At 42.7% G+C, this 11,751-nt stretch overlaps 1 protein-coding gene across 2 annotated transcripts in view; it reads right to left on the bottom strand.

The window, feature by feature from the left end:
* Positions 1–676: 676 nt before the first annotated feature.
* The window catches only part of LOC110126056 (cytochrome P450 2J2-like), a 29,889-nt gene continuing 18,814 nt past the window's right edge, over positions 677–11,751 (bottom strand). For both annotated transcript variants that reach the window (XM_070468082.1, XM_020875502.2), the window contains 3 exons: positions 11,307–11,494; positions 5,780–5,918; positions 677–1,199 (listed from right to left, as the gene is read on the bottom strand). In XM_070468082.1, the coding sequence (XP_070324183.1) occupies positions 1,021–1,199; positions 5,780–5,918; positions 11,307–11,494 (506 nt within the window). In that variant the 3' untranslated portion in view covers positions 677–1,020. The remainder of the gene's footprint in view (positions 1,200–5,779; positions 5,919–11,306; positions 11,495–11,751) is intronic.

Raw genomic sequence — 11,751 nt, 5'->3', positions numbered from 1 at the left:
ATTGCTTGTCTGCATGTGGGTTGGCATCCCAACCCCATGGGCTCTCAGTGGGACCTGGCCTTCCAGTTGATGGCATTTTCTCTCCTTAGTACCCACACAGGAGGGCTGAGCAGGATTCCTGCATTTCTGTCTCCTTATATACTATACTCTGTCAATGCTCATCAGGTGTGTTTAGGCTGGGGATACATGTCAATCACAGTGACAATCAATTTTTAAGAAAATATCACAACCACCATGTTTTTAAAAACAATAAGGGGATTCGGAAATCATGCATGAGGGAGGTTTTAAGGTAAGAAGGCACCTTAAAGTCAGAAAATATTTCCACATTTACTTCCCCCAACTTGCTTTCCATGTTTGTTTAAATTTGGTGACATTCTATTTGGCTCTGGTGTCCAAGGCCAAGGTAGTGTTTTCTTAGGTAAATCAGAGAAACTGCTTTTCCATAGAACCATGCTTATCAATCAGGAATCTACCTGTCCTGCTGACTTCCCAGGGGCCAGTCTGAGAGAGAAGCAGGATAAGATTGCCCGGTGCTATCAAGTGTGAGGGCGTTTCTGGCCGACCTCCATGGCTGCCCCAGGGCCCAACTTCTAACTCTTATCCACCATTTGGCACCACTTTGACCCAGGCCATCTCAACAAGCCAGAAGCAAATTTCTAAGAAAGGACACAGAAGGTGGCAGATCACAACTATGAATTTTATGATGTGCTTTATGGTTTCCAAGCCATTTAAAACCCTTTATTTCCTCTGATCTTTGCATTAGTTTTTCTTTTAGAGAAGAAATCATTGTCCACCTTATATTAACCAGATGAAAATGAAATCACTCACAACTGATTTGCCCGAGGCCCCACTGGAGATAGTAAAGCTGGGGTTTGGATCCAGTTTCCTCTGAGTCCAGTTCCTGGGACCTGTCCTAGAAGCACTGGATGCTGCTCCCTCACTTCTGAGCAGGCGCCCTGCCTTGGGGTGGGGGACAGGCCCATTCTTCCTGCTTTCCTTCCCCACCCGCTCTCGACAACTTCAGGCCCGAGGAATAGCACAGAGGCGGTAGCTGACTGGGGACTTGGTCAGGCTTTCTCTGAACTTTAGGCTCAGCTTCTCATTCGCTGGAGGCCTGAAGGTAAATTTTTGCAGAAGTGAAGTAAAGAAAATAAACAACTCAGTCCTGGCCAATTGTTCTCCAAGGCACATCCGCTTTCCTAAAAGACAAAAATATGAGATGAGTTACCTGCTCAGATGGTGACTGTGTCTCACAAGGACTGAAATCTTCTACCACGTCTTAAAAAACCTGAGCAAAGTGAGAGCCTGATAGGCCCTGGGACTTTATGTAGTTGGCTTATTTCATGGCAACCAGCTTGTAAACCTAAGCCCAGTGAAGTGAATCTACAATCACACAGCTCAGCACTTTCAGGGGTCAGGATGGTAAGGCACAGGGTGCAGATGCAGGCTGTGGACAGAACAAGAGAGGACCTACAAATGGCATCTAGCCTAAAGCCTTTCAAAAATCCATTAGGAAATGATGATGACAAAAGCAGACAAAAAGCAAAATTCTGTTTTAATATTTTTCAATCATTATTTAAAAAAAAAACTGTTGAGAAGTATAAGAAAGTGAACATCAGATGAAGGCTTCTCAAGTATGAGGCATGTTCTCTCTACATCATGTTTCCCTCCATCGTGACTGGGAATCTCCCTGCCAGGGCTCCCCACGCAGGGCCAATCCTATCTCATCCCACCTCTGCACCATCTCTTCCAGGCTTCCCCCAGCCCCTCCCCTTCATGATGCCCTCCTCCCCACTTGGGTTACAACACCCTACTCGGGTCTCCATTATCTCTCTTGTGGGTGTTTTAATGACTTACTTTCTCACTAATTAATACATGTTCACTGCAAAAATGAAAAAAAAAAGTCTGAGAAGTATAAAGATATAAAAGATGTTTGTAATCCCATAATCCAGACAAAACCCTTGTTAACATTTGACATATTTCCTCACTGTCTTTGTAAAGATTCTCCTGCACACCCATCACTGGGATTATTCTCTGTAGTTAATTCTGGGCATTGTTATTGTTACTTTGGTTTTTCCCCATGTCATGAAATATTCTTCAAAAATAGTTATTGTATGTATGCCTCAATTTTGTCCTCTGCCTGTAAGCAGTTGTTGAAAAGTAAGATTAGAGAATGTCTGCAAATGTGTTTAATAAATCAAAATATGCTTCAGAATTATGTCCTTTTTATATAATTTTGTGCCTGTGTTTCCCACTAGCAGTTTTTAATCATCTCTGTTCCTCTCTCTCTGCTCTCTTTACATATCACTAATAGAACAGTATAGTGAGTACATCAGTTAAAAATGAAGCAAATGAAGAAATTTGTTCAAATGGTACCAAACCAGCTGTATTGTAAATACTGAAAATTCTCCTCGAGCAATCCAGATTTGTGACAAAAATGGACCCACAGAGTCAGGGTCCAGGTTTACAGTGTTTGTTTCATCAGTAACCAGTTCTGGGCTATGAGTAAATATTCTCTCCAACCTACACCATTTCAGTTGTCAAACTTGTAAAATAATCTCCTAACTACATTATGTGGCTGAACAAGGATATGAGTAATACAGGAGATATGCATTTGATTTTAAAATCATGAAAAGGAGAGCTACTTGATTCTACAACTTCATTCTGGACTATGGGAAATGTGGACCTTCTTCCTGGTGCTCCCACTAAATAACTAGATCAATCACCTCACTAGGAATGAGAGAATTGGTCTAGGGTTTCTGAAAAAAAGGTCTTTCTCTTCTTGTCTCCTATGATCTAGTGATTATTTTGAAAAATGAGGACTCAGCCTCATTGTCTTTCATGAAGATGTCTGTTGCTTTGCTGCATCAAGAGGGAAAAACTTAAATGAAGAAAAAAAAAAGAAAAAAAATGTTTGCAATAATACCTCTGCCATCTACCCTCACTGTGTGTATGTTCTAATTCCACACCTGATCACCTCTCCAAGAGAAGGGAGGGAGCTCTCCACACCCCATTCTTCAAGGAAGCTCTCTTTACAAAGTGCTGGATCAAGAATGAGTCAAAGCAACTGTGCCCCAAATGGAGTTTGGTGGGAGAAAAACCTAATAGTAGTGTTGACTTTTTGATTTAGAGCATTTTTCAGGTTTCTGTTTCCTACTCTATTTAAGTAGGCTGCATTCTGCCACAGCTGAGGAAAACCCCAAATTGCTTACCTTCTATGAATTTCATTCTTCTCAGGCAGAAAGAGTGATATTACCTGAATGCAACACTTGTTCCAATTCCCACCCCCACCCTGTACCCACATCATCTGCAATGTGATTTCATAGCCCTTCCCATTAAAAACTGTGCTATTTCCCCTTTCCCTTGAACCGGGGCTCACAGTATGACCTGCTTGGGCCCTGGAACGCAGTGGGAGTGATGGTTGCCAGTTCCCAGCCTGGCCCTCGGGAGGCACTGTGTGCTTTCCTCCCTCCTGGGTCTTGTCATCTGCATGTACACCCATTGGTGTTAGCTTGCTGGAGGAGGAAACTTGGAAAAGAGCCCCACTGACCCAGCCGAGGTAGTCCTAGATCAGTCTTCAGTCATCTGACCTCCTACACAGGCAAAAGAGCCCAACTACGATCAGGCAAGCTCCTAGCTCAATTGTAGACTTCGCACAACAATGCGCACTTACCGTTTTACGTCACTGAGTTTACTACCTTTGTAATACAGCAATATAGCAATTGATACATATGACATGAACTTGGGGAATCTTAAAATGGAAGGACCTTTACGTAATTAAATTACATTCTAATTGTGTTAGGGAGCACGCTAGATTAGAACTTCACACATAACCAACGAGGACCTACTGTATAGCTCAGGGAAGTACACCAATATTTTGCAGTAACTTGTAAGGGAAAAAAAAACTAAAAAAAAAAAAAAAGTGTGTGTGTGTGTGTGTGTGTGTGTATACACACATATTTATAAATATATATGTATAACTGAGTCACTTTGCTCTACTACTGAAAGTAACACAATATTGTAAATCAACTCTACTTTGCAAAAAAAATTTTAAAAAAACAACGAACGAGTCTTAGGCTGTTTTCTGCCAATTCCTTGGGCACATGACCTTGGACAAGAAACAACTTTCTCTAAATCCTAATTTCTTTACATTGGGAAAGGAAATACTGACTTCTTTCCTGTCGAATTGTTAATAACTGGATTGCTGTACATGTTAAATAAAATAATTTCCTTGCAAATAAAATCTGTAATTGGAAGGGTGTGTTACAACTCTCACAACAACAACAACAACAACAAAAACTTAAGGAAGAATAATTATAACACTTAAAACAGCTAAAACTTTGTACTATAATAGGAAATCTGAAGCTCTTGTAGACAGGAAGACTAGAAGGTTTTCTTACATCTCATTTCTGCTTTCAGATTAGAATGTGACTTGTCCAGTGTGAGCAAAAGTGGCACAGAATTGGAGAAGAAAGACACAGAAGATCTAATTGAATGAGCTCAGATACACTCAGGACAGTGTAGTACAGCAGGAAAGCCCAGGCTCTGGATCATGCCTACGTAGGGTCAAATTCCAGACCCTTCCTCTCTGTGCCTTTGTGGCATGGTCAGCAAAATGATACTGTCACATAAAATTAATCTGTGTTTAATTTAACTTAATGATAAGAAAACTACTATGGATTTCAGAATGTCAACTCAGTGTAGCATTTAGTTATTGTCTTAGGAGACACTGTTAGGAAGAGGCACGGGCATTGGTGTTGGATAAACCTGAATAACACTCAGTTCTAGGACTGCCCCCATGACTTATGTGACTGTATATTCCATAGTTGACCCTGCTAAACTTCAGTTCCCTTCCTTATACCCAAAGTGGTGATTCAAATTTTAACCTTGTAAAGTTACAGGGGAGCAAATGGTTCATGAGAGTTGCATGGTCTTTTTGTCTACTGAATCATTTTTCATATCTTTAGGAATGAATACTTTACACATAACAGGTGCTCAGAAAACATTTATAGAATTAAGGATTTGGGAAATTATTTGAAACGATTTCAACAAAGTACATAACTCATTATCTGGTACATACGAAGAATTTTGTTACTCATTTCACGGTTACGAGTTAAAACATTTGGAGATTTTGGAACTTTTGGAACTGGCTGTCTTGGAAATATGAGAGAGAGTTCCCCTGCATTTTCTTTCATACATTTAAGGTTGTGCACCGTGTGAATGATGTAATTATATTTGTAAAGGGTTATTAGAATTTAAAAAGGCAAAACTTAAAAAGATCTCTTCAGGAAGATCTTAAAGAGTAGAATCTCATCTACGTAAGTCCATGGCACTGAGTCCCTTGTGATGCCCGTAATGACAATCAGCCACTTTACTGGCAGCTCCCCCATCCCTTTCTTAGTTATTCACTTTACATTTTTGTGAGTGGGAGGTCCTAAAAAGATCTTGGAACACGTAAAACTCTACTCAGATGGTAAGGTTTCAACCTTCCTTGTGGGTAACAGGAGGAGGCTAAGCTTCTGTCCCCATGTTGGCAGGGACATAACAATGTGAAGCTGAAATCTCCATCAGAGTCAAGCCAGGGCTTAGGAAGTAAAAGCATGCGTCCTGGGGATGCTCAGCCCAGGGACTCTTGAGGTGCAACCACAACAAGAGTGAGTCATGCTGGGCAGGGCTATCTGGAGACGTTCCAACTAAAGCAAAGCATCACAAGGAGAAGAGTACGCAAGGGCAGACAGAGGAGTCCTGGGTTCTCACAGTCCTATTTCTTACTACTCACCTATTGAGAAAGGCAGAAAGGATTCCCTTTTCTTAAACTGTCCATTTTCCAGAAAATGCTCCGGATTGAACATGTCAGGGTTGGCCCACTCTTCGGGGTCCCTGTGAAGTGCAGTCAGGTTGGTCATGACCATGGATCCCTGGAGAAGGCAGAAGAGACCCAGGCAAGACGTGACCCACACAACATATATGTACAGAGGGGCAGCAGTCCTCCGGCACTCCCACACCTGAGGTGACAGCACCCTAAACTCCTCAGCCTCACCAACCCACCACCTTCTGAACCCAATCCCTAGCACTGTTTTTTTTTTTTTGCCATAGGACAGCTTACAGTGATGGGCTGGAATTGTCTGCCGGGAATTTATCAGAGAAGTGTGACTGCTCTTAGTGCAGAATGGATCTCTGCAGGGACCTGTCAGTGTAGAACTTGGGAGAGAACACATATGCATCAATGAACATGTATGAAACATATGTGAATAACATGACAGTGGGCAGGCAGTTCTAGATCAAAATTGACCCAGCTGCTTACTCAAGTGGTAACTGTGGCAGTTTGACCAACATGAAAAATGTCTCACTCGTCTAAGTTTCTCCCATTCTCTTCCCTCCATTATCTAGTAAATTCCACAGAAAGTTTAATAATAGAACAAGATCACTGAGTGGCAGAAACCACTATCCTTCCTGGTATGCAGCAAGAAACTCAGGAGTCCTCCTTAATGCCTCCCTTTCCCTCATTCTGCCTTCATCCAGTCCTTCACCAGGCTGGTCAGTTTTACTTGAAATTTCTCTTGATTCAATCACCTCCATTTTAGGTCCATCACTGCCTGGTCCAAGTTACTACCTTGGTTGCCCACACTCCAACATTAGTCCTAACTACATCCATATCCTTTCTTTCCCCTTCAATGTGCTGGACACATTGAAAGCTGAGTTAGCTTTGGACATGATTTAATTATGTCCCTCCTATCCCCCCACCATATTTGGACCTTGATAGATACCCCTCAGTGGCTTCCATCTCTTTGATTATGGGCACATCACCTGCCCACTCTGAGTCACCAGCCTTCTGCCTGCATGCTTACTGCATCACGTCTCTTTCAGTTTTTCAATTTGTCATTTTGTTCCCAATATTTTCCAGGCCTCTTTGTATGGCAGCCTCTGGGCATCCTCATGCCAATGAGTACCTGCTGGAGCTGCCACTCTAAGAGTCTTTGTCCCTGCTGTGAGCTGTACTGCCCCCTGCCTCTGCAGGAGACCCTCCAATACTAGCAGTAGGTCTGGTCCAGCCTCTTATGAGGTCTCTGCTTTATTTGCCTGTGTGCTGGTGTGCCCACAGTCTTGTGTGTGCCCTCCAAGACTGTCCTTTTTCCTTCCAGCCCTGTGGAATTCCTGAGATTGGAATCTGCTCGTCTTCATAGCTACATTCTCTGGGGGCGCCTCCTCCTGTTACCAGACCCCTAGGCTGGGATGCCTGCCTTGGGGCTCAGGATTTTCACTACTGTGGCAGAACTTCTGTAGTATAATTGCTTTCCAGTTGGCAGGCTGCCCACCTGGTGGATAGGCTTCCCTGGTGGCCCAGACCAGAAAGAATCTGCCTGCAGTGTGGGAGACCTGGGTTTGATCCCTGGATTGGAAAGATCCCCTGGAGGCAGGCATGGCAACCCACTCCAGTATTCTTGCCTGGAGAATCCCCATAGACAGAGGAGCCTGGTGGGCTACAGTCCATGGGGTCACAGAGTGGACATGACTGAGCAATTAAGCACAGCACCTGGTGGGTATGGCAGTTGATTTTGTTGCAATTCCACCCCTCCTGATATCTTGTTGTGGCTTCTTCTTGTCTTTGGATTTAGGGTACCTTTTTAAAAATTTATTTATTTTTAATTTAAGGATAGTTGCTTTACAATATTGTGTTGGGTTTCTGTCATACATCAACATGTATCAGCTATAGGTATACATGTGTCCCTGCCCTCTTGATCCGCCCTCCCACCCCACTCTACCTCTCTGTTGTTACAGGGCACCAGTTTGAGCTCCCTGAGTCACACGGCAAATTCCCACTGGCTATCTATTTAGGGTGTCTTTTTTGATACGTTTCAGCAGTTTTGTTAATGGTTATTCAGCAGATCCCTGGAGAAGGAAATGGCTATCCACTCCAGTAATCTTGCCTAGAAAATCTCATCGACAGAAAAGCCTAGTGGGGAATAGTCCATGGGGTCTTTAAAGAGTCTGACATGACTGAGCAACTGAGTACCCATTAGATAATTGTGATTTTTGTGTTTACATAAGAAGAGTTAAGTTGATGTCCTGCTATTTCATCATCGTGAGCTAATCAACCAGGCCAGCTTTGTGGGGCCTAAATCTTACACAACTTGAGGATCACTTTCATTGTGTATCCTTGGTCATGTACCTGGTTTTCCTTAGCATCCATTACCTCATCTTCTTTTCTCTTGTTTATTAGTCAGTTTCACTTGCTAATAGAGGGGTGCATCCTGAAGCCTGGCAACCAGTACTTCAGACCTCCCATATCAGGGCTTTGTGGAGAAGCACTGCACATGACATCCTCCAGGGTGACTTTTTAGTTTCTATTAAAAATCAGTCTAAGGAATCTCCACACTTCCCCATAGTGGCTGTAGCAGTTTGCATTCCCACCAACAGTGTAAGAGGGTTCCCTTTTCTCCACACTCTCTCCAGCATTTATTGTTTATAGACTTTTTAATGGTAGCCATTCTGACTGGTGTGAGATGATATCTCACTGTGGTTTTGATTTGCATCTCTCTAATGAGTGATGTTGAGCATCTTCTCATGTGTTTATTAGCCATCTGTATGTCTTCTTTGGAGAAATGTCTGTTTAGTTCTGTGGTCCACTTTTTGATTGAGTTTGTTTCTCTGGTATTGAGCTACATGAGCTGCTTGTATATTTTGGAGATTAATTCTTTGTCAGTTGTTTCATTTGCTATTATTTCCCCCCATTCTGAAGGCTGCTTTATTAACCTTGCTTATAGTTTCCTTCATTGTGCAAAAGCTTTTAAGTTTACTTAGGTCCCATTTGTTTATTTTTGTCTTTATTTCCATTACTCTGGGAGGTGGGTCATAGAGAATCTTGCTGTGATTTATGTCAGAGAGTGTTCTGCTTATGTTTTCCTCTAAGAGTTTTATAGTTTCTGGTCTTACATTTAGATCTTTAATTCATTTTGAGCGTATTTTTCTGTATCGTGTTAGAAAGTGGTCTAGTTTCTTTTGTTTACAGGTGGTTGACCGTTTTTTCCAGCACCACCTGTTAAAGAGATTGTCTTTTCTCCATTGTATATTTTTGCCTCCTTTGTCAAAAATAAGGTATCCATGGACTTATCTCTGGGCTCTTTATTTTGTTCCATTGATCTACATTTCTGTCTTTGTGCCAGTACCATACTGTCTTGATGACTAGTTTTGTAGTATAGGCCGAAGTCAGGAAAGTTGACTCCTCCAGTTCCATTCTGCCATATGACCCAGCAATCCCACTGCTGGGTATATGCACAGAGGAAATCAGAATTGAAAGACACACATTTACTCCAATGTTCACTGCAGCGCTGTTTACAATAACTAGGACATGGAAGCAAGCTAGATGTCCATTGGCAGACGAATGGATAAGGAAGTTGTAGTACTATACACAATGGACCATTACTCAGCTATAAAGAAGAACACACTTGAGTCAGTTCTAATGAGGTGGATGGAACTGGAGCCTGTTTACAAAGTTGAAGTAAGTCAGAAAGAGAAACACCAATACAGTATATTAATGCATATATATGGAATTTAGAAAGACGGTAATGACGATCCTATATGCAAGGCAGCAAAAGAGACACAGATGTAAAGAACAGACTTTTGGACTCAGTGGGAAAAGGCAAAGGTGGGATGATTTGAGAGAATAGCATTGAAACGTGTACATTACCAAATACAAAATAGATGCCCAGTGCAAGTTCGACACATGAAGCAGGACACAGAAAGCAGGCGCCCTGGGACAGCCCTGAGGGGTGGGGTGGGGAGGGGGGGGAGGGGGGTTCAAGATAGGGTGACACGTGCACCTGTGGCTGACTGATGCTGATGTATGGCAAAAACCACCAGAATATTGTAAAGCAACTATCTTCAAATTAAAATAAAATAAATAAATAAATAAATCAGTTTTAGTTGGTTCCCTGGGTCTCACAGAACACTACATCAGAAAAAATCTCTTGGGATGAATCTTTTGAACTAGGATAGTTCTCTGCAGTTAAATATATTGCTGTGAATGTGCAAAGATCACCTGCGAAAACCTTTAGACCTCATATTTCACACACAAGATAGTCAATCAGCAAGAAAATCGAAAACGCAGTTGCTGCAGGAATAGCTGCTTTTACAGGCTCTGTAGGGACAGAGCCCAAGGGGAGCCCACGGGAGAAGCTCCTGTGTTATTCCCTTGAGGTCCACCCCAGGTCCCATACACACAGGGATGCAGACCAACTGCAGTGCATCCCCTGAGATGGACCAGGGCGGTGAGAAAGCAGACTGTGAACGTGCGGTGTGCAGCGGGAACACTGGGGGCACAGCAGAGCTGTCTGCTGAGACCCTGAGAGAGCAGGGCAGAGGGCGAGCAGAATTGCCTCTGTGAACATGGAATTTAAGAGAACCACTGAGAACAAATGCAGGGAGACTCTTCTAAAGTCAAAGTCCTACAGAGAGAACATGGTGTAGACAACAAGGATGAGCCTGGGACTCAGAACAAGTCTGTTTCTGGAACCCAACTCTTGTCACTTTGTAACAGAATTCTTAAACAAGATTAATCACTCTCTGAGCCTGGATATAAAATTTGTAAAATGAGGATAGCAGAATTATTCTGAGAACTGAATCAGACGTTTTGAAAGAATATATATAGTCCCCACTGCTTTAGGAACCAAGGAAGCATTGGTTTCCTTCTCCTCTTTTGTGTTATTTTAATATGGCACAGGCTTGGATTCTTTTCCCTTTCGAGGTAGTCCCATCAGGGGGCTGTGAGTTAACGCTTGAAAAAATACCTGTGGGGATATGATGTTAGAAACACCAGTACTGATGTGATTTTGGTTCAAGTGGTCCCACATGTCCCTCATAATTCAACATTTCTGCCTCCAGGATTAAGAAGCAGAATTTTCCAACATAAGTCTGGCAGGTCCCTATCCTGTGAGAAGCTCTCCTAAGGCAAACAAAAGGACCTCCTAGCAAAGTCTGAGAATTGCTGCAGCTGTATCCCCAGAAATATTCACAAGGCACATCACGGAGTAAGAACACTGAGCAATCTTGTAGCAAAGAAAAGCCAGTCTTTGAATAAACATTACCTAGGAATCCCCCTTCTCCTCCAAAACACCTATTAATTTATATTTGAACTAATCTTCTAAAGATCCCAAATGGAAGAAAAACTGTAGTATTCCACCAGCAAAAATACCTCTCTGCATAAGTGTTTCCCTAAGAGAAGAAAACATATCACTTTTCCAGTTGAGATTCACACCATTTAAAATATAAGCTTGGAGATCTGAGGCTGTGAGTGAGCCTCTAATTACCTTGACCAGGTGGTATCCATTCAGGGTGGTGTCCACTGTCACCTCCCTGGGCACATTCATGGGGATGATGTCCCCAAATCTCTGCACCTCGTGGATGACAGCATTGGTGTAGGGCATGGACTCTCGAGCTGCTGTGCTCACCTTCTCTGATTGGCCGAGCACCCTGTCGATCTCAGCTTGGACTTTTTCTGAGAAGTAAGAGGAGGCTGTATTATTCTAATATTCCATAATTTTCCTTAAGCCTGGTTAAGCTAAGGAATGGAATAACCAGGATCAAAATGGCTAAAGCTATAGCGGGCTCTCCAGGCTACTCCTCAGGGAGGTATGTGAGTGGGAAGTGGGCCCTGGTGTGAGACAAATCTGACACCGAACTCTTGCTCAACAACATTCCTGCTGCGAGTTCCTGAAACTTGTTGAGCCTTAATTTCATCTTATTAGTGAGGAT

Source organism: Odocoileus virginianus, chromosome 5 (genome assembly GCF_023699985.2).
Source record: "Odocoileus virginianus isolate 20LAN1187 ecotype Illinois chromosome 5, Ovbor_1.2, whole genome shotgun sequence".
In the NCBI taxonomy this organism is placed as follows: domain Eukaryota; kingdom Metazoa; phylum Chordata; class Mammalia; order Artiodactyla; family Cervidae; genus Odocoileus; species Odocoileus virginianus.
Note: the sequence above shows the minus strand (reverse complement) of the source record. Positions and strands in the feature narration are given on the sequence as shown.